Here is a 23,518-nt window from a genome sequence, read left to right on the forward strand (position 1 = left end):
GTGTTTTTATATTCACTGATGAGCCCTTCCAAGTCCTTCACTTCACAAACACTGAGCTGACTAACTCCATTAGTTTTATTGGCAAATAACCAATATGATTTAGGGAGACTGTGAAAGTTTCCTATCTTGCAATTTTCATATGCTTGGTTTTGAGAGCTGCTATCAAAATGACTATGTACAGAGGAAAAAAACCAAGAATTATGGATATATATTAAATATTTTATAAGTTATACAATAAATAACACTAAAATAATGTCACATTGTGATTTCAACTTTGCCTTACTTATTTTTAAATATAAATATATTTTTAAAAAATTATGAATTTTGACTTCATCCTAGAGTTTTAGAGTATTCTCTACAAAGTCTCCAAACTCACTTGTGTTTTACATATAGAATCCTCACTAAACCTTAAAAGTCAATGTCAGAGCTCTTTTTCCTCAACTTAAAAGAGTCTGTGAGGAATTCTGTAACACAATGTAAAGATTCTTCAGTGCTCAAATAAATCGTTCAAAAACAAGAAGTCTCACAAGTCTTGACCTTAAGAGAATAAAGTAAAGCCCTTCTCTGGACTGACCCTTTAACACTTCTGTGCCGAATGCAGCTCCACACCTGAGCAACACATTTCAGGGTCCCAACCTCAAGTTTGATGCACCCAGAGGTTCAGAGTAGACACAACGCTAGTGAAACCTGGAATACAGTTCAAACATTTAAAACATTTCCATAAAGAATCGAGGGTGCTGAGCTTTGATTTTCCTGTAGAGATAAACATAGCCACATACAATTCTAGAAGATTCCATCTTAGTGTTTTAGGCACTAGAAAAAAAATATATACCAAAGTAGAATTTAATGTACTTCTCCAAAGGTGCTTAGTGATTCTCTGGGGGAATATTAGCCCAAGTCCAGCTATCAAGTGCTCTGCTCCCCTCACTCCACAGGGCTCTACCAATGCTCTTCAGCACTGACTATAGATTCTTGAGAATTAACTGAACTTGCACAAGTAGATTTTCAAGGGCTGACTTCAGAGAGCACATCCTTTCTTAGGAACAGCTGCTGTGTTTACAGGACTTTGACTTTCTGTATTTCTGGGCTAGAGTAAGAATGGAGGTCACTATCTGCTGCCAAAGCCCTGCTTAATATCCTGGGACTGGGAGTCACTCAGGAGCTGGCAAAGCGTGCACTTGTTATCTCCCTTCTCTGCAGACAGTCTGCTCTCCTCTGCTGTTTGTCTCTACATGGAAATAACTCTTTCAGCACAGTCATCAGTGACTGTCTCCCACTGTGCCACCAGGAGAGGACTGCCTGGCTGGCAGAGCCTGCTGTGTGTAAGCAGGGCCTCCCCAACTCTGTCCACTTCCAGCCTGCTGAGTCTCACAGGTATGTCCTTTTTTTGATCTATGTTTGATCCCGTTCTCTGACTTCTTGTAATCTCCTCTCCAGGCGATCCAGCTTGGCCAGATTTTCCTTCAGCAGCTTGCTGTCTGGAACCAGCCTCAGGGCTCTCTCATAATAGGCCCTTGCAGACACATAGCTTCCCTGCAGGGAAAGAAAGAGAGCAAGACTCTGTTCAGCACAGTCCTCTGACGGTGGAGCAAGGACCTCCCTTTCCTCTGACTGCCAGTAATCAAGGCTCCCCTAAGGAATCCTTATCCATGGATATTTTCATCCTATCTCTTGGTGCTTTGTGGGAATCCATTTGTTTTAAGAACCAGCCAGCTGGGGAATGTGGAGACTGATAGTTGCAGCATAAGGTTCAATGGCAGAAACACAGATTTCAGTTTTCTCAGTATGAAGGAGACTGTCATTTTATAGTGTTCTCAGCAGGTTAGCACTGATCTGCTATTCTCTCTAAGCAAATAGGCTTGGGCAGAGCATGGGGAGTGAGGAAGAGCAATAACTAAACAGATATCCATTTTATCTTTTTAGTTTGTTCTAATCGTCACCTTAAAACACAAAAGCAGCCTTTGCCTTAACGAAAGCTTTACACAAAGAAAAGACTTGATTAAAGAGCTGGACTTGGAGCTGGAGAGATTGCTCAGTGATTAGAAACACTTGCTTTTGTAGAGGACCCTGGGGAGTGATGCCATTCACACAGCACCTACATGATGGCTCACAACCACCTGTGACTCCAGTTCAAGGTATCCAATACTTTCCTCTGACCTTTGTGAGTACTGCATGCACATGGTGCACATACATGCAGGCAACACACTCATACACACAAAATAAATACATCTTAAAAAAATTAAAGATGGACTTAGGTTTATCTACTAGTCATAGTATTGGTGAAAAGCACCAATTAGCCACTGCAGAAGGGAAGAAGGAATATGACCTCTGACCTGCTGAGCACACTGTCAACAGTCACCTGTTTAATACTATTAAGACCAGTGTGCCTGGGTCTAAATGGCCACTGCCAATTGGGCAGAGCTGGTAGCTTTTTTCTATTCCCCTTTCTACTTCCTAATGTATCATCTTCCTAGTGCAGCCTTGCAGATCTGTATCCTACAGAGTCCAAGACCACAGCTTCTATTGTCTGTTTCCTCTGCTCACAGGCCCAGGAAGCTCATGAGAGTTGGAAGACTCATGAGGTCCCTTTTTGAAGTTATATAAGCAACAAGCAGTTGCAGGAAGTTGAGAGCTGGGCAGTGGTGGCACACACCTTTAATCCCAGCACTTGGGAGGCAAAGGCAGGCGGATTTCTGAGTTCGAGGTCAGCCTGGTCTACAGAGTGAGTTCCAGGAAAGCCAGGGCTACACAGAGAAACCCTGTCTCAAAAAACCAAAAAAGGGCTGGCAAGATGGCTCAGCAGGTAAGAGCACTGACTGATCTTCCGAAGGTCCTGAGTTCGGATCCCAGCAACCACATGGTGGCTCAGTCACCCGTACTGAGATCTGACGCCCTCTTCTGGTGCATTTGAAGACACCTACAGTGAATTATGCCTAAGCGAGTGGGGCCAGCAGAGGTCCCGAGTTCAACTCCCAGCAGCTCACAGTCATCTATACAGCTACTGTGTACTCATACACATAAAATAAATAAAATAAATCTTTAAAACAACAACAAAAAACAACTACAAAAAGGAAGTTGAGGAAGGAGATTCCTGAAAGTTGGTTAGGAGGCTCTAGAGACATAAATGAGTCAGCCACACTCCTGTAAGAAACACCACTAGAAATTCATTGCTTCATCTTAGAGCCCTTTCTGTGGTCTGCTCTACCTGGAGTATGTATGTTTACATTTTCCCTAGAAAACTGTCCAATTTCTTCCCATCCTAAAGCTAGGAATTGATTTTATATTATCCTCAGCTGTGGCTCCCATGTGGGTTGACACTAGAGATGCTCTAACTTTCCGTCACAATATAAAACAACACTTCTCTAAGCTAGCATCTTACCAAGATGTACCTTCCCACATGTGATTGTGTGGAAAGAGCTTAGGTGCTGCCTGATACCACAGTGAGACCTCCACAGGATGCAGTAGTCACCCCATCATTGGGTAGACTGTTCAGTGTCTGTGACTCACTTTTTGACTATCATGGTGTCTATGTGTGCAGCTGCTGAAAGTGAAAACTGGAAATGATGAGAAAAACTTTGTACCCTGAGTACCAGCAATGGCTTATGCAGACAGACATATCTGACAAATGATACTGAAAGGACAAACTGCCTTAGAACAGGAGCCCAGTTCTGCAGCATTGTTGGTTTACTAACTCCAGCATGCTATTCCGAGTTTCTGATTTCTGTTAAGCTTAGTGTGTATGTGGGCACCTGCATGCTTTTGAATCCAAGAACTCTCAAAATACCCCATGTAGTGGGCCACAAGGTCTTGGTGCTTACCCTGAATTTGGGTCTCACCCTTAACCTTGGTATTGTCTCAGACTGCTGGCTTTCTCTGCACTTTTGGACAAAATCTAGTTCACGTTCTCTTCCTCAAATTGCTCTTGATTAAACTGTAAACCCTGTTTGTTTACTTTTTCAATTATATCCCTTAAGTTAATGACTCCAATTCTATGCTGTGTAGGAATTGGTATGATCTGACTTTTAATTAATTAAGACTAAGATCCAACAGGCATACTAAACACATTTCCTGGCCCCAGCTGCTGTTATCAGCTGCTGCCCCTTGGACAGTGAGACACAGAGCAAGCTCAGCATCATAGAGCCTTCTACTGTACAGTAACATTCTATGAAGCACAGTCAGTCATCACAAGGCCATGCTGAAACAGTATTTTGAAATATGGCTTGGATGATGGAATCCTCTTAGAGGTTGTAGTTCCAACCCATCTACTTCATTTTATGTAAAAGTTCGTGGAATATACTAGAGAGTGAATATCCCTAACCCCCAAAGTGCAAAATGTTCAAAGTCTGGCACTTTCTGAGTAGGCAAGATATCATAGATGGAAGATTCTGGAGCTGAACTCATGGAGTGGTCTACCTGTCAAACTATAGACACACTAAAAACACCCTGTACAATTACCAGCAGCATCATCATGAAAGCTAGAGAGAATGTTCCATTTAGCCTTGACTATCCACATCTGAGGCACTTCAGGTCACAACCACTGACTTAGACACATTGAGTGGTGAGTGTCCTTCTTTCCTAGGGCAGTGGCAACTCTCATGGTCTTCTCCCTATCTGTACCTCCTCCACGTAAGGCCTTATTTTGCCTCTTTACCTCCATAACTCTTGGAGGCTCACTCTCCCCAGTCACAGGGCAGAAGCCAGGGCCAAGGTGAGTAGCACTGTAATGAACACGCCTTGCAAAAGACACAGCAAGTCCAGGATTGTTCCTGCAAGCCTGGTGATAATATCCTGGACTATGGTGGAATGTCACTCAGAGTGACATTGCCAAGCTATGTGCCCACTACATATTATTCAAAGTCACCCGCAGAATTGTTACGCTATGAATGTGGAAGTTTCCTATTGCTCAGGCTACTCCATGATGTCTGCAGTGACAAAGGCTGATTAGTTAAATGTATGCCAATTACACTAGAAAATAACACAATCAATAGATAAATTAACAACTGAACTTTGATTTTTGGTATATTCCATTTGAGGAAATTGTACATCATTTTTAAAAACAACTACTAAATATATAACTTAACTATTTAAGCAACTGCACTATTCTAAGTTTCACAGCTAGGTGTTGTTGAACATCTCACAGTAAAGCAGATAAGAGCATAGGTCTGTGACTCTGAGCAGCAGTGTGCTTACAGTCCTGAGGTCTGTTGTCTGATCTGCACAGCCATGGGTCCCTGTCCCTTTGCTGCCTTAGAGTGCTCAGTGCCTGTGGAAGGAAAACATTGGCAGGCCTCTTGGACATCCTCATCACTACACTGTCTGCACCCCTGCAGAGTCTGAAAGAAGCCTATGAGAAAGTTAGCTCCACAAGTCAGACCTTGGCATCTCTGTGAAAAGTCCTTCAAGGACCCAACTTACCTAGCATGAAGCCCAAGTTCCTGGAAAGCTCCTGTAGGCCTCACTCTCTTGGGCCTCGGCTTCTACCTTCTCTTCTCTGACCAGTCATGCTCCTGCTTACCATCTCCCAAACATACCAAGCACCTTAGCCTCAGACCTTTGCATGTGCTCTTTATTTGTTCACATGACTCAATCCCTTCCACTCTTTGCATTCTACTGGAGCCTTCTTCTGAGAGCCCTGCCAACCATCTTCTTGTCTCTCTCTATTTTCCTCATACACTTCTTACCATCTGATATATTCTAGGCATGTATATACGATGTGTGCACATGTGTATTTATTGCCTGTCACCCCAAACTAGAACACAAACTCTAGTGGACAGTAGTTTCTGGCTTGTCTGATCACTGTTACATGCCCAGTGTCTAGATGTGCACCTGGTACGCAGGATGGATGCTCAGTGGAGAAGCCAGTAAGATGAGTGAGTACAGACGTGAATGAATCATGACACATATTTGACTTTATTGGCTATAAACAACAATCCCACCCAGCATCACTTTCAATCATTCTTGGCAGAAAGACTCACCCAAAGTTAGCTTCAGGGAGTGTGGACAATAGCAGACAAATGTGTTTTCTACTAAAAGGTTAGGGAATAAAAAATGTTTTCAACACGTAAAATAAAGGGGCAGTAGAGATAGCTTGACAGTGAAGAGTGCATACTGCTCTTACAGAAGACCCACATACGCTCTTAGCACCCATGTTGGGCATCTCACAAGGGCCTTTAATTGCAGCTCTAGGGGACCCATGAATGCCTTCTTCTGTCCTCTGATAGCATTGCACTCAAATGTATAAACCCGTATTCACATATACATAATAAAAATAAAAATGAAAATAAAAACAGGAAATAGTAAAGGAATATTTAAGTTAATAGTCTAGTACTGCTGGTTAGTCAGCAGGCTTCATAGGGTCAGTACACACAGACTTCAACCGTTGTCTGATGGCTCTTTTTCCTGGAACATGTGATTCTCCTCATTATCAGCAATGCATGGAGTTTAATTTAGAAACATTTAGAATGGGTCCATGATGTCTGCTGTTTAGAAAATACAGCTCTTGTGAATTTTACTTTCAAAATGCCTGTTTTAAGTATTCTAATCCTTTCAAAGAGGAAAAATGAACAGTGGCTTCTGAACCAGGGTCGATGAGAACAGTGATGCCACACCTACCTGAATGTGCCGGATGCCGCCCATGTTCATCCACGCCTGGGCCTGGTCAGGATCCAGGGTCACAGCAGCTTCATAGCTCTGAGCAAGGAAGGACAGCTTCATGTTAGGTCTTGAGAGGCACCTGAAGTGCTGCAGAACTATGCAGACCTCCTGTGCACACTGAGAGCCTGAGAGGTGACAGCCACTGGCAGGTGGCAAATCCAGTCTATTTTTTGCTCATGGTTTTGAAGTGGGGTTCTTGCATGAGGGGACCCAGGGACTACTGTGACAACACATGTCTGGCCTACCCCTGGGGACTTGGAATTTCTGAAACAGTTTGTTTCTCAGAAAAACTGTGTGTGTGGCCTTCCTCACCATAAATGAGCTGATAAGGAACATTTCTGATGGTACTACAGAATCCAAGGAGTGTAATTCAGGACCGAGCACAAGCTCAGCCTGTGTGAGGCCCCAGGCCTGATCCCAGAACCTGAGGTGCTCTCCTGAGCAGCTCCACAGTGGCCCAGCACCCCTGCAGCCTCCTACTTGTTGCTAGGCTCCAAAAGCAGCATGCTCACATTACTTCATGGGGATGTGGATGCCTGTTTTTCTCTCCTGCCTTTTCAAAGCTGTTCAGAGCTGATATGTTGTGGCACACTGCTATAATTTTTGGTGCTCTGAGGCAAATCTGCACTTTAATGATGAAGTGTTTAAATTTGTTTTGCTTTTGTTTATTTTTTGACTGGCCTTGAACTTGTGACCCTATTGCCTCTGCCTCCAGATATATCACTACATCCTGCAGACATAGTAATGTTTTTAAACAACAGTGTGTATTTGTGTGTGTGTGTGTGTGTGTGTGTGTGTGTGTGTGTGTGTGAGTATGTGGTGGGGGTACATGCATGCCACTGTAAACATGTGGAAGTGAAGCTGACTTGCAGGAGTCAGTACTCTCCTTCCACCATGTGGGTCCCAGGTGGCCACTTGGAGGCAAGTGCCTTTACCCACTGAACCATCTTGCCATCCCTGATAAGTACCTGATGTGGTACTTACTAAGCTTCAGAAGAAAAGCCCCTGCAACAATGGATGGTTTGAAGGGGCATCTTGAGGTAGAAGAGGAAATCCAGAGGTGCTGGGAGGTGTCACATACATATACATGCCCAAAGCTACCTAGTCTCCAGTCTAGCAGAGATCATAGGTTCTTGCAGAGAAAACAGAGTAGACTGGCTCATTAGAATCCTAGAATATGGCATGACTGCTTTCTATCTATGATAACTCAAAAGGTACTGTGTAAAAGAGCCATCAAACATCAGGGGCTTGAGTGAGATGTAACGGTGACGACTCATCAGAAGCTCCTTCTGTGACCATCAATGACTGAGGCTGTGTAGCCTCCTTATCGACTGCAGTATTCACTTAAACCTGTAAACTGAATGACAGTTTTGTGCATTTTACCTCAAAAGCTTTGTCCAGAAGGTTCTGTTCTCTTAGCTGGTTTCCTTTTGTAAAGAAAAGTTCAGATATGACTTTTGGGTCCTTGGGCTTCAGCTGAAGAGCCTTCTCTATGGCCTCTAGTGCCTGCAGCAGTGGGAAAGGAAGGAATTGAGAGGGCCAGGTGAAGAAACCCTAACTTAAGGAGTGGCATTTACACCTTGGTTCATATCTGTCAGCCAGTGTGATACCTGACAAACAAAACCAACAGTTTCCTCATTGGGAACTAATAACTCCAGAAAATCATTTCCTTATACTTCAGGTTCCCCATTCACAGATGACCAAGAAGCAAACATTGATTGGCTGCACTACTGCAGTAAGATTTGCCCTGATCACATGTCCTGGACCTCCTGGCCCACCTTTGCACATAAACATTACTTCGAAGCACAATTCTGCCCTTCTGTTAAGACTTCGAAGTTTATCCTAGGATCATGACCTTCCTCCAGATCTGTGTGTTGGAAGGTAGGGGTGTTCTAGTCATGTTTACATCTTGAACTGTGTGGTCTGTTCCTCCTCTTCCCACCCCTCGTGACTTAGGCATACCTGTTTGACCCTCCCCTCACACCATGCCACGGAAACTGACCTTATCTAGCCAGGCCCTCTGATTCTCAATGGGAGGCTTGGTGACCCTCTTTCTGATCATACCAATTGCATTTGTCTTGTGCTTTCTTGACCAACCTTTGTCTCTCTCTCTAAATAAGCTCCTCAAGGACCAGGGCTGCATTTTTTCCATCCTACCTTATACCTGGAATTTATTACAGTGTCTACCACACTTTGCAGGCATTTAACAAGTATTTTCTTGAGTAGGTTCATGAACTTTATAGTTGTGTGATTTTTTTTTAATAGGTAGATAAAGAATCATAGTTCTGACAGTTCCTTCCAGGGCTGACATGAGGACTGCATCAAACATTAGAACTTGGAGAGCCAGCAGGCATACAGAAGCTGGGCAGCTGGACACAAACTATAATTATGAGATAAAGTATCTGCAAACCAAAGAGGAGCCAAGGATGTGCTGTTGATGTAGGATGTGCTGTGTTGGGAGGTGTTGGGTTGTTTGAGCAAAGCTCCCAGTGGGTAGGATGTGGAGACTAATGTTCTCAAGACTCCAGGCCTTGTGAATATGGTGCTGGAGGAGCGTGTGGTGTACGCTATTTTCTATGTAAGACACCCCCCCCCCCATGGCTCTGAGAGCCCTTTTCTACCTCGTCCCGGCATTCCTGCTTGCTTTGGGTAGCTGAGCGATTGGTTACCTTCTCATGGTGCTCCTGCTTGCTGTAGATTGCTGACAGGAGGCGGTAGCATTCCAGGCAACTGGGCTCCTCAGATACTATGTGGCTGGTTATCTTTTCAGCTTCTTTGGTCTGACCCATCACTGCTAAAACCTGTGCCTGCAAAACAAGAGGGCACTGAGCTAAAGATACCTGGTCATGCCATAGCAGACGGAGCAACCTTTGTAGAGAGATATGCACAGCACATCCTGACACAAAGCATGTGAGAGAAAGTTGAATGGCCACAGCATGTTGCCGCCCCTCCGTCCAGCGGAAATAAGGAGGCAACAACGAGCTCTTCTCCAAGCAGTTTATTCAGGAACCTTCATTTTTACTTCTTCTCTGACTAGCTTCTTACTCTTTACTAATCCTAATAATCTCTCTAGCCCCCAGCCCTCGCAGGTTAAATACTTTCCCTGGTCCCAATCAGCATCAGCTACGTGCCAAAGCATAATAGGCTGCAGGAATTCATGCCGGCTTGCATCACAAACTGGAGGCACTCAGCTTTTCCAACTAAGGGCTTGTTTATCAATGCTCTCTGCTCTGGCTGGAGACCAGGTGTTCAATATATATATAAGGTGGCAGCTGCGGCTCCCCACAACAGCAGAGGGTTTAGCATTTGGCTGCTGATACATCCATGAGTTTGGTTGCCACTGGTGTGAGGGCCACAGAGACCCAGCAAACGGTCTAGAGTCTTAAGAAAAGATGTTGAAACATGCCAGGAAGTAGTTCCCTATCACCCTGACAGAACAGGATGTTTGTAAAAAAATGACAAGGCTGATGGAAGAAGAAGGAAGCATGGAATTCAAAATACTAAAATTAAAATGTTGGTGGTATTAACTGCCCTTAGTTTGATACCACACTGCAGTTACATGAGAGAATAGAGGAGTCACATAGGAAGTATGTTAGAGAGAAAGGGAGTGGCATCTACAACAAACTGTAGTGCCAGCAAAAACATGCTGTGAACTAATGAGCATGGAGACACATCTACACATCTGCACAAAGACACCTGTCTGCTCACACTCACACATCAGTGGGAGTGACAAACAGATGCATCAAAGGGCCCAGAACTAGTGGACCTGGGTCAGGTATTCCAGACAATTTCATTTTTGTTTGGTTTGGTTTAGTTTGGTGCTGGTGACTAGAAGGCTCTGTGCACTCAAGGCAAGTACTCTGTCAGTGCCCAAAGCTCCCTTGAAACTTCCTTTGGTCAGTTTGAAGTTAGCTGGAAACAAGGTGTCTCAACAATGTGAGCATCACACAGCAGCCCTAGCAGTGTTTCCCTTCCAGCTTGGAGGCTCAGCAGTCTCAGCTCTCTGTTTACAAGCTGCACTTATACCTAGTGTCACTTCCTCCCCTCTGTACTTACTAGAGCCAGGCGGAGATCCCTCTGGGAAGGCTGGAGTGAGACAGCTTCCCGGTATACTTCCAGGGCTTCCTTGTGTCGGCCAGTGTTGTAATAGAGAGCTCCCAGAGGTGATAGTACCTCAGCTGTGCGGGCCACCTTCAGGGCACTACAGAGAGAAAGGCAGACAGGTGTTTCCTTCTGTGGACACATCCCCAAAGGTCTGCGCTTAGCAGAGAGAGGACTGTCCTGTTAGATGCTTGCTTGAACTTAAGTCTATTTTGGATCAAGGTCATGTACCCTGGGTGGATGCCTGTGACCTACCAAGCTGGCAACTGGGTCTCAAGAGTCTGTACTGACTTCTTCAGGTTCTGACAAAGCGGCAGCCTTACATCTGTTTCTACATTGAAATCACTGCTTCATTTTGTGTTGTCATCCATATCTTCAGAAAATTGGGCTAATTAAGGTAGAACCCCCCCCCCCCAGCCCTGATGAGCACTGTGGCCTCAGCAGTCTGTGTAAGTGCTGTGAGCACTTAACTACCCTGCCATGCTGTTCTGTTGCCTGTGGTGGCAACATGTGCTCCTGTTCTGAAAGCCTGTCTGTTCTAGCAACTAAGAAGCCTATGGAAACTGCTGATGGCTCCAGGAGGCCAAGAAAGTAGAGAGGAGGGACTGTACCGTCTGTACCACTCTTCGGCCACATCGTTTTCTCCCAGGGACCTGTAGAGTCGGCCCAGGTTCACCACAGCCACATGATGGCTTGGGCTGAGCTGGATGGCCTGCTGGTAGTGAGCCACGGCCTTCTCTGGAAAGCCTGCAGTATGGTGGAATGGGAAGAGAACAGACCACAAGGATGAGAGCCATGGCTATTAGTCTCCCTTTTGAGATATGCCATCCTTTCTAGCATGACAGCATCATACCATCAGATATGAAGTTTGTGATCAGCTTGAATATCAGCCTCTTATGCTTGTCTCTACCTAACCTTGGATCATTTCATTATTCACCAACATGTACAAAGAAATTAGTAACAAGTCAGCAGTGTTGTTTGTTTAAAATAGAGTCTTCACCTTTAGCTAAGGCTGGCCTGGAAATTACTATGTAGCCTAGGCTGGTCTTGAACTCATAGAAACCCACAGCTTCAGTCTAAATGTTATGATGACAGGCAACGAGCCACTAAAACTAGTCATGGTTATTTATCTAAGACACTGTTGCTTACCACTGTACACAAAACAAAACAGGCCACTGTAGAAAGAACACAGGCCTCAGTAGATTCTAAAAGTCTGCTTTAAGATATGTGGCAATGCTCTCTTGAAAACCTTTTATTGAAACATTGAAAACACTTCATTCAATGTTATTTGTGTGCGTACGTGTGTGTGTGTGTGTGTGTGTGTGTGTGGCCATCTCATTGACCTCAATGGTGTGCATTTAATGTGACTTTAAACATAGTAGCAATGTCACTTTGCATTTGCCCAATGCATACATTAAAAACTCTATGTTCACAAGGCCTCCACAGATGTTTAGGATCCTATTTAGATGCCTCTTGGGATTCAAGAGGTATTTTTTAAAACTACCCAAACAAAATGATCTCTTTACAAATAGTGTCTATATAACAGGTAAGGTCCTTAAAAGACTTGATAACAAAAGTCAGAGTGAGATTCAGGCCTCCCTGCTCCAAGAAGGTCCCAGAGAAGCTTGCAGGAAACTAGTTAAGTGACTGAATTTCAGAATGGCCCAAAGGGTAACTAACACATTGGATCCCTGGTCTTCACACTAATTTTCCCAGTTATGCTCTTTGAACACAGGCTTATCTAGGACCATCTCATAGGGTATTCAGTGATCCATCAGGGTTCTCTCCAGAGGCTGCTGTTGAGCTGAAAGGAAAGGACAAGCTTTGGTTCAGGCATGTGAGCACTTGCTCTTCTGGTCTTCCTACCTTAATGATGTATTATCATGTGTCTAATGATCCAGCAGGGGGCACCACACAGCAATTTTATATGCAAAAATAAGCTTGCTTTCCTTAGATGATCCAAATGTAAATTTATATTCTGTTAAGCAAAAAAGTATCACAGAGCCTAGAAAATGAAAATCTTTTCAAGGGCTCAATATTGAAAAAATAATAACCAGAACTGAATTCTCCTGTAGGACAAACAGTTTCTGAGCCAACAGGACAGAATGGCACTTTTGTATTAAAGCCAAGAGTCATCACATTACTTCTGAGGATTCATTACACAGAACACAGGGCTCCGCACAAATTACAAAGGAAAATGAATCTGTGTCCAGTTCCACCCACCACAGGAGACCACTGTGTCAACTGCTAGAACATCAAGGAAAAATTCCAGAGGTTTTAACCAAGTCAGTTATAGGAAGCAGCCACCATCTGTTGGCAGCTAGGTTTGGAGGTGGGTTCTCACTGAGGGAGTACAGTGCAGATGTACAGCCCTGTGGATATGGTGTAAGAAAGACAGGACACCTAGCCTTAAGGCAAAGCCACTTCCTGCCCTGGGAGTTTCCTTATAGAAACGATTCCAAGCTGAGCGTAGAGAGTTAGAAAGATGACAAGGGCAGTCAGAAGTGTGAGCCACCTGCATAGCTGGTGACTGGTATGAGAGAGAAAAGGGATCTCAACAGAGTGGCATCTCACTCACCAGAGTCAACTAAGAAAACTGCATAGTTGTTATGTAAGTCTGAGCTGTCCGGACAGTTCTTTATTCCAGCCTGGTAAACGTCCTCGGCTTCCTTAAATCTTTCCTTTAGCAGAGAACAAAGAAAAACAAAGTTTTATAAAATTAACAATACAGGGAAGATTCAGAGTGAGCAGGGAAAAGAAAGTGCTTACTGAGCCAGGCACTAAGAAAGATATCATGGGCTTTGCCTGAATCCATGTCCCATTGCAAACATGCTGATACTTACTAAGATGGAGCATCTGGATGGACCTGTGTATGGGAAAGGTCTGAAAGTGATTTCTTAAATGGGTTCCTCTTCACCTTAGTGACTCTATTGGAAATGCTGAATATTGGTTCAGGTACTGAGGCAGAGAGGTGGTTGCTGGGCTTGGAGGCAGAGTGCCCAGGTGGACAACCGAATTTGACAGAGAACACTCACCTTCTTTCCTACCTCCCTCTAAGATTTGCTAGGGAAGTTTTCAGCGCATGCTTGTGTGTGTGTGTGTGTGTGTGTGTGTGTGTGTGTGTGTGTGTGTGACAGAGCCCAAATTGACCTAACCTCATTCCATAGCCCAGGCTGGTCTCTTAAATCACTACAAGCCTCCTGCCTCAACCTCATGAGTGCTGGGACTGGAGACAGGTTTTAAGAGAGATGAGGAGGGAACCTGGTGCAAATGAAGGGAGGACTCTGTTCTCCCTTCCCTTCTTGAAGTATTCCCACCGCTCACTGAACCCTGTGCTCCTTGCCTTATTAAATCTATGCTTTCTGGGGTCTAGAGAGATGGCTCAATGGTTAAGAGTATTGGCTGCTCTTTCAGAGGACCCTGATTCAATTCCCAGAATCCACATGGCAGCTCACAATTGTCTGTAAATCTAGTTCCAGGGGATCTAATAGCTTCACACAGACATAAATGCTGGCAAAACACTTATGCACATAAAGCATTTTAAAAACTAGATGTCCAACATTAAAGGGATATAATTTATATATATATAAAAAAAAGGTAAATCCATGTTTTCTGAGTTGGCCTCTACAAAGCGCTTATCTGTTTCCTTGAGGCATATCTCCATCCGTAAGGCATATCCCACACCAACCACTGTACCTCCAAAGGACCATTTAGAACCAGTTAGGACCAGTTAAAAAATTGCCCCCTGCTCTGTGCACCTTAGCATATTTTAACAATTTAATAAATTTTAATTCAGAACCCAATGTCTTACAGATATTTTTCTACAGTCATCTAAAACCATTATATCAACTGTTCTTTTGAAAACACATAGGTTAAAATTATGTAAATAACGAAAGGTTCTGAAAACTATCCAAAAACTACAGTTAACAGTTTTACTTTCTAGTACTGCATTAATGTCAGGTAAAAGAAGGCAATCCAGTACAAAGCTTTTGGCAACTTTTCATTAGTATGCTAAAAGTTTATCACAGATCAGACATTTGAAAATGGATACCTTGGCCTGTAAGTGAAGGTGTGTGGGGTCTATCCTTCATGCTGCTCAGCAAACCTGGCTGAGATCTGGAATCCAGCAGGATACCTGGGGTTTTTCACCTCATATGGAACCATCAGTGGTGACTAAGTCTAGTTATTTAGCACCATTGAAAAAAGGGTAAAGTTTCCATGTGACAAGATTTACTTATTGAATCAGATCCATAGGACAGCAAAATGGATATTTTTCAGATACCTTCTCTAACCAAGATCAACAACTGTCACATTCAGTGAACATGAATGAAAATCTCAAAATAGGTACTTTAGACCTTAACAATGAGTCTGAAAGAAAGCTTTTTGTTTGTTTGTTTCTTTGTTTTTCAAGACATGTTCTCTGTGTAGCCTTGCCTGCCCTGGAATTAACTCTGTCCTGGACCTATATTGTGGCACACACACACACATGCCCATGTACACACACACACACACACACACACACACACACACACGCCCACATAATGTGTATGTACACACAAATGTACACATATATGCATACACACATACATGCCCCCTCACATTTACACATACATACATACCAATGCACAAACACACATACTTTTTTTTTAAATAAAGAATTTTGGGTCTTTACCTACAAGGTCCTATCATGGATGGGAAGGGACTTACAAGGTCTCCTTCCTTCTTGAGGAGCAGCTAATGGCTGCAGGGGAAGGAAGACACTTCTTCCTCAGTGGTCTAGCTTATTTAAAATATGAAACTCTAACATAAACAATGCATTTATATTAAACAATACCTTCCAATGCAAAAGGACAGTGTCATTAACTGAGATATTTATTACATTATATTGTTTTGGTCGTGGGAATACTGGAGACAGAAATCACAGCCTCACACGTGCTATTGAGGGATATCCTGGCCCTATTAATTGAAATCTTTATAGATCTCTTTAATGTTTGACCATTAAAGGCAGCTGGATATTCACACCAGCTTTTCTGATAGTGGTATTTAAGTGGTTTCTTTCTTTGCTAGTTGAAGTATGAAGAAAATTAGACCTGACAAGATGAAAAGCTGGAAGGGGCTGTCATTTAGTCAGCACCACTGGGGAAGACGCTAAAAGCATTGTCCATGGCAGGGTGTACTGAATGTTCAGGTGGTGTACAGTGGAGCATCCTAACAACTGGAAACAGTCTCTGCCACAGCCACAGGTCTAGACCCCACCCAGAAATGTGTTTGCTCCAAGCAATAAAACAAGGCAGCCGTGAAGTAGCCATTCACTAGTGGAGTGCTGGGAAGTTCTAGACGTGTGTCTGCGGCAGTCTAGGGGAGCTGAGGACTCATGGATTGGACACTCTGGGAAGCTGACAAGTCTAGCATCCTGTGGCTTTGTAACCTCCTGCAGAATATTCAAGACAGAGCAGCTCCAAAGCTGAAGCTACCCAGCAAGGCCTGCTTCCTGCCTCTTCACTTTCACCACTGCTATTTTCTTTACCAAACAGCAAACAATCAACTTCAAGCAATCACAGGACATTTATGAGAAATATTCTATCAATATTTGATGTCTCATTCACATCCAACTGAAATGAATCAACTAGCTTGGCATTCTTCCTCCCTGAGGAAACATTTAGCATTTTCTAATGCTGCATGCTTTTGTCTCTCAGCAGAGTGTGAGCAGTGTGTGTGTAGAGGTGTGGGGTATGGGAGGGGGTGTGGATAATGGAGTAAAAGAGAAATGGCTGCTTCAAAGAGGAAAGCCAGACAGTGAAACAATGAAGAGGACATGGTGATTGGGAGGAACAGTAGAACATGGGCCACATAGAAGAAGGAGGGTGAGGAGGGTGGGTATAGGGATTAAACTGTTAATCTGGATGGAAGAGGGAGTAAGGTTAGGGAGAAGGTCAGGGGAAGTGGGGAAAGGTCAGGGAAAGGGATGAGATTAGGTTATGCAAAAGCAAGGAGAATGAGAGAGCCTTATAAAACCCACTAGTATGCAAAATAATTTCAAAATCTGATTTTTTAAAAAGGAGTTCAAATGGAGATGCCATTCATGAGTGGACAAAGCATCTCCAAAAACTGTGGTAAAAATCATGAGATACCTCCTTAAGAGTTGGTTGATAGTCCACCCATAACTGAGCAACACTCGGCTGATAGCTCCTGGGAAAAGGAAAATCATTCTTCTGGGGAGATTGTTGCTTTGGTGGATGGGCCCACCCCCTACCCCAACACAGATTGACTGAACTCGGTGTGTTATTTAAGGAAAAAAGAAGGCATGAAGAAGGGAAAGAGATGTGTTAGGGGAAACAGTGGGACGGTAGAGAGGAGAAAATGAGGAATGAATATGATCATATTACATTATATACATGTATGAAATTCTCAAGAATAAAATAAATAATACACACACACAAAGGAAGAACACAGAGCACGCCTCTACAGGAGTGACACAGGGGACCAGGAGAGAGGAGACCCACATGTGTAAACACCTCAAGTGTCCGATTCCAGCTTTCCCTATTCCAGCTTTCCCTATTCCAGCTTTCCCTATTCCATTTGCCCCATCCTCTATTTTTGCAGGTGTGAGATATATGGTCTACTCCTGGTTTCCCCCTCTGTCTTCATGCATTAGCTTACAGGAGCTGCCACGCCCTTAGCCACATTGGCTCATGTTCTCAGACATCCTCCTTGGTGCAGAGTGCTGTTCACACTGCTGCGGGACACTCAGATCCCCCTGCTCCAACATTCCCTTCCCATGACTAGGTTCCAGAAAGGCAAGACACAGGACTTACTACTTGAGGAGTCTGTGGTGATTAATAATAATTTGTGTTCTCAGTTACCAGGAGCTAAATAATTAAATCAATGCATTCTTACATTAGGGTTCATTCCAAGTTGACTTAGCTGTGAGTGTAGACTGTGATTGAACTAATCATGACAGCATTGTAGAAGAAAAGAAACAGACTCTATCCCTCCTACTAACTCACATATTAGATCGTTTACTCTAGTATCAAACAAAATCACATCCCAAATACATAAAAGGAAAATATTTTATAGCTGTTTTTATATTAATTGAGTTTTTCAGTAGGCTATAAACCTGATGTTAGTAATAATTTGCAGTGGCCGTGTTAATCCCAAAGACAGGAAGAGAAAGACCATTGACCCAAATCATCATGGCAAAATTAACTAAAGCAAGCTTTTTATTTGTGTACTTGAGCTGCCTCCCCCTAAGATGGGGTTTGAGAGGTCGGCATTGGCTGCGAGAAAGATAAGGCTTTTATAGTTTCAGTTTTATAGGGGGCTTCCAAGTGGGGATTTGGCAGGGTTACAGGAGCAGAGCATAAGAATAGACATTAGTCCTAATGACCTCCTGAAACAAAGACATTCTTGTAAGGTAGACATAACAACAAGTAGTCATAGGTGGTCATAGGTGGTCAGATAACCTTTTGAAACAAAGGTAGGGTTGCAAGATAGTTATAAACAACTTTTTGAAACATAGATGGATTGCCTGCCGTTCTCTGCAGTTCAGAACCACTTGTAGTTAAGGTTAGTTATTATCCAATCCTTGAGAAACAGAGGTTTAATCATAATTAGGAATGAACCTAGTTTGTCTTTACTATACAAAGGCTTTTAAGCCTAAAATTGAGGCAGGTGGTTCTTCAGTCTGTATCATAAACAATGTTAACTTAATTTCCTTATTGCTATTGTGATGCAAAGTTATGTTCTCTGTGGTAAGGGCTAGATGGTCACAGGTTCCTGTGGGCTCAGGACCATTTACAACCCTGTCTGAGAAGCTCAGCAGCTACCTCTGAATGCTGGTGGAGATCAGGGGGAAAGCAGGCAGCAGGCAGGCCACTGCCACCCTAGACTCTCCTGGCCTCAGATTCCTCTACCGTTCTGCTATGTGTACACAGAGGAGTACTCACTCACTTTCTCCAGTGCCCTTAACAGCTCAGAAATAAGCTTCCAGTGGTTTTTTCCCCCTTAGGTTCTGTCCATTTTGTTTTTGAGACAAGAGGTTCTTCTGTCTGGAACCTGAGGCTCACAGATCTAGGCTGGCTGGCCATGAGCCTCAGAAATCCTCTTGTTTCTACCTCCCTAGTGCTGGAATTACAAACACCTAAGAACCCTGAATGAGGCAGGATGACTTTGTTTCTAGTCATTCCACTGAGTAGGGGATCCACGGCATTTCTCTGATTTTAACACATCATACACATCCTTGTGTAATAAGAGAAAAAGCTGATCTCATTTTCTGCCTGATTTTGCTTTTCTCTGGCTTTTCCACAGTAGAAGTGGCTCCCTGACCTGAAGGGGCCAGGCTGGGGTTCTGCATTTCTGCCCAGCTGGGCCTCTGTTTGTTTGAGACTCTTAGGCTTCTACTCTCAAATGCTGGGAGTATAGGCCTAAACCACTATCCCCATCGCCATAAGGACTTTCTTTTCTTCTCTTTTCTTTTCAAGACATAAACAAATAATTGAAAGCCATTGTTCCCAAATTTCTCCACTGAAATAGCTAGCAGGAAAGGGTAATCAATACTTTGGATGGCAGAAGTCAGAACTAAAATAGTCCTAGAAAATCAGAAATTTCAGGTAGAGACAAAGAACTTTGGTAGAAACATATCATTCTGTGTTAACTTAAAAGCTGTTTTATGGGACTTGCAATAAAAGGATGCCCCAGCTTGCCACAGGCAGCTCTGTTAATAGCCAGGTCTCAAAAGCAAGCCCAGAGCAGCCCAGACAGAAGCTTAGCCCAGGACAGGCCCCAAAGGTGTTGATGTGCTAGTGAACCAGCCCTAAGTTGTGAGCCCTGAGCAAAGCTACTGCCCAGTGAAACTACACAAACATTGTAACTTTAGAGATGGTCTCTAGGATTGCACTGCCTGGCTTGCTCCAGAAAGATTGCTCTTCTAGTCTCTGTGTTGATACCCATCAGCAAGAGGCTTTAAGACTCTGTGCATGGCCTTGGCTTTAGTGACCATTGCACTTCCAGACTCCTGAGCTCACACAGGCCTACTTGTCATCCTACTTACTATTCTATGCTCTCAAGGACTTCCTGGACCTTTACCAGTGTTCCCAGTCTGCCAAAAGCTGAAGGACTTAACTGCAGGCATGGGTAGAGCCTGAAAGCTTACAAAGTATCCTTACAAGAGAGGATTCCCCAGTGGAACTCTGCAGCATTTTCTGTCTGAACAATTGTTCCTGGCTTAGTGAGATATCTGTTTAATCTTCATATTAGCACAATAGTATAATAAGTGTTTATGTGAATAAACCAAGCTTATTAAACTAAGCATATTCAAAAAGGCATCCTAACTGCCAAGTGCCTCACAGCCCATATGCCATGCTCTCTGCAAACTTGAAAACAAATAAATGTACACCCTTTCACACAACTTCCAGAAACTTACCTGTACATGGGAGATTTTATTCCGTCATTTCTTCCGGTATGACACTGGTCCTCAACCACAGTCAGCATGTGTGTGGTCTGTGTGTGTGGCAGATCGTAACTCTGCTCAGGGAGAGGGGAAGGTGTCACGTGTGTGTGTAGGCTGACCGAGGTTTAAGAATATCGCTTCCATATTTTCTAGGGTTTGAAAGTCTAAGATGCTATTAGAGGTGACAGTGGAAAGGGGTTGCTTCAAAGACTGTCAAGTCCATAGGTTTTCCTCAACTCCTGCTTGCACACTGTGTATCAGAAACCTTGTTTTATCCCAAAAGAATTTCAGAGGTTAAGATAAGATGTGTAGACTCAGAGAAGGGAGGGGCCCTGAGTTCTGGCCAACAGCTGTCCTATCTCTTGTGTGAAAACCAATTGCCTTTAGGGTAGAAGAACCCTTCAGACTTTTCAGTGATATTCTACGATCCTAAACCATTTCACCATACCCTTCCCTCGAGAGTAATAAAGGGGCTAAAGGAAGTGTATTTTGTCAGAAAAGATGAAGATCTTTTGGGTAATTTGTTTCTCTTCACAATTGTTGAGCTCCAACTGTGAGAAATTCAATAATTTTTTACATAAGCTTGCCATGTTTCCACAGAAAATAACTTAATTAGAAAATCATTTCAAATATCCTGTCTGAAACTCTTGCAATTCAGCTAAGGAAAAAGTGTGTGTGTGTGTGTGTGTGTGTGTACATATATACACACATACATGTATATATACACGTATATACACATACATACATATGTATGTATATCTATACATATCTATACATATATACATATATACACACACATATATGCTATTCTTTAGAAAAATTTGCCTGAAAAAATGCCTTTATATCATTGAACAAACAAACAACAAATGGCCACTTGGCTAAGGTCTGCCTACTGTTTTAGTGATGTGATGGTCCTAGGTCCTAATATGAATGTCACAAAACATCTGGATCACTTTAAAGTAGTATCTTTAACTGAACTCAGAGTTCATCAGTTTAGAAAAGGAAAACAGAAGAAACTTTGGGATATCCACTAAGGACCATTACTTTTCACAGTATTAGCACACAAATGGTTTATCTATATATAAACAATGACACTAATTAGAGTGGAGCCAGACAGCAGTAGGGATATATCCAAGATTATGTTTTTCCTAAAGAAATCTGTGGTTAGAGGAAGATAAATCTGAAATACTAAAGATCAATGTTTTGTTTTTTCAATGTGATGGAGTGTATGTGTGTGTGAGCACACACAAGTACATGTGTGTTCACACTTGTATGCACTCATATGTAAGTGCATGTGTTTGCGGTATACGTGTGTGTGTGTGTGTGTGTGTGTGTGTGTGTGTGTGTGTGTGTACATTTGTTGAATGCATGGATGTAGAAGCTTGAGGTTGACAGTGAAGTGTCTTCCTTGAGAGTGTACCACTTTATGTATTGAGGAAGGTTTTCTCAATTGAACCCAGCCTGAGGATCCCCTGTCTCTGCTTCCCAAGTACTGGGATTACAGGTAGGAATCATGTGGAGTCTGAGGATCTGAATTCCAATCTTCAGGCTTTCTCAGCAAGTACTTTCCCTACTTGGCTATCCTCCTGGCCCACATGGTTTAAATTTCATTTCAGGATAGTGACCCAAGAAGTGAAAATACAAGATATATAAACATGATACAATTTGTATGCTGATGTCATGGCTTGAGGGTGAAATGTCTCTTTCAGGACATTTGGTTCCCAGCTGTGTTGCTGGTTTGCAAACAGAATCTCTAGGACATGGGCTCTAAGTAGAGGAAGTGGGTCACTGGAAGTAATCCTTGAGATTTATAGCTAGGTTTCCTTCCTGTCTGCTTTCTGGACCATTGAAATGTGAACAGACAGTAGTCAAATATTCTTACCACAGAACCACCTGCCATCATGACTTACCCTCCATGACAAACTGTACCAACAAACTGTGAACAGAATAAGCCCCCTCATCCTTGAGCTGCATTTGTGGGGTTCATGTTCAGAGCAACAAGAAAAGTGATGTACACAGAGATCTCTGGAAATATAACTCACCACAAAATGGAAAAAAAGACAAGGTTTGGGCAGGAACTGGAAACTGAATTGTTTTACAAGCAAGAAGAGATTTAGAAAGAAAGAAAAGATGATCCTGGAAAAGGTGAACTGTGTAAAGAGGTGTCAGTCCATCAAGAGCCCCCAAGACAACAGACTTGGATATCACCTGTAGATGTAACTGAGACACTGCTTGAAGTTGTAGTGTTTTTCTTTAAGAGCAATAATTCAGTGTCTACTGCCTGCCTAGGGAGCTGGAAGAAAAGATCTGATCTGGAAACTATTAGTACAATCTCCACTCATACCTCATTGTTGATAATGAAATCAAGGCAGGAATATGAACTGAACATGAATTAAGAATAAGGCAAATGTAGAAGTAAGAACAGCATGAGAGAGAAGCAGACAATGCAGTCCAGATGGCCACCAGCTGAGGTGAGATGAGAAGGAGAGACAGAATTGACCTTTTTAGAAAATACAGGATCTTCATGCACCAAATTAAGAAGAAAATAAAAACTAAGTGTCATTTAGGAGAAACATGCAGTCTTTCCAAGCCTGAGTTAATAACACTCAGAAAATACCGTGCCTGTGCTCGTTTCTCGTCTTTAGTCTCTAATTAATAAAGTATAGCAGCTATTTCTATAGCTAGTGTACACTGCACTAAGTTTAAGTAATTTAAAATTGTGCACAAGAGTTGTTTATCTATGATGTCATTTTATATCTTGGATCCACAAATCCAGAGATATTTATGTCTGAGGAACAGTCTAGAAATGGCTGTATTAAAACACAGTTTATAACTTCTGTCAGTTAAATATTCATAAGCTATTCTAATTTTGCTACTGGTTGGAACTTTTGAAATGTTTAAAATGCAAATTGTAGCCTCAGTAACCGATGTGTGGGGTCAAACCATTCCTTATGTTTAGCTAAGTGGCTGCTCCAAGGCATCTCAGTTTGACTTTTAAAAAAGAACTGACAATTGGTTGACAGCAGAATCTACCGCTATCAGGGTCACTTTCATGTGTCAACAAAAGGAAAGCACCAGTTTATAGAAGATAACTCATGCGCATTCCCCAGGGCAAGGGTGAGAAAAACACCACAGACCCTGAAAATTGGTTTCAAGTCATTCAGACAAGAGAAAAGGCGACAGGGACTCTAAACACAACTACTAATGCCAGGGATGGTCTCCCGGGAGCCCATCTTGCCATCTGTTCTTCCCTAGCAGGTTTTAAGATACAAAATCATTACAGCACAAGTAAATAGCAATAAAAACATGGAATGT

The 23,518-nt window shown here is 42.9% G+C and overlaps 1 protein-coding gene across 2 annotated transcripts in view; it reads right to left on the reverse strand.

The window, feature by feature from the left end:
• Positions 1-205: 205 nt before the first annotated feature.
• Positions 206-23,518, reverse strand: part of Tmtc1 (transmembrane O-mannosyltransferase targeting cadherins 1) — a 208,883-nt gene continuing 185,570 nt past the window's right edge. For both annotated transcript variants that reach the window (XM_031383952.1, XM_031383953.1), the window contains exons 14-20: positions 13,334-13,436; positions 11,367-11,502; positions 10,711-10,855; positions 9,324-9,461; positions 8,038-8,160; positions 6,613-6,690; positions 206-1,533 (exon numbers count right to left, since the gene is read on the reverse strand). In XM_031383952.1, coding sequence (XP_031239812.1) covers positions 1,393-1,533; positions 6,613-6,690; positions 8,038-8,160; positions 9,324-9,461; positions 10,711-10,855; positions 11,367-11,502; positions 13,334-13,436 — 864 coding nt within the window. In that variant the 3' untranslated portion in view covers positions 206-1,392. The remainder of the gene's footprint in view (positions 1,534-6,612; positions 6,691-8,037; positions 8,161-9,323; positions 9,462-10,710; positions 10,856-11,366; positions 11,503-13,333; positions 13,437-23,518) is intronic.

Source organism: Mastomys coucha, unplaced genomic scaffold (assembly GCF_008632895.1).
Source record: "Mastomys coucha isolate ucsf_1 unplaced genomic scaffold, UCSF_Mcou_1 pScaffold20, whole genome shotgun sequence".
Lineage (NCBI taxonomy): Eukaryota > Metazoa > Chordata > Mammalia > Rodentia > Muridae > Mastomys > Mastomys coucha.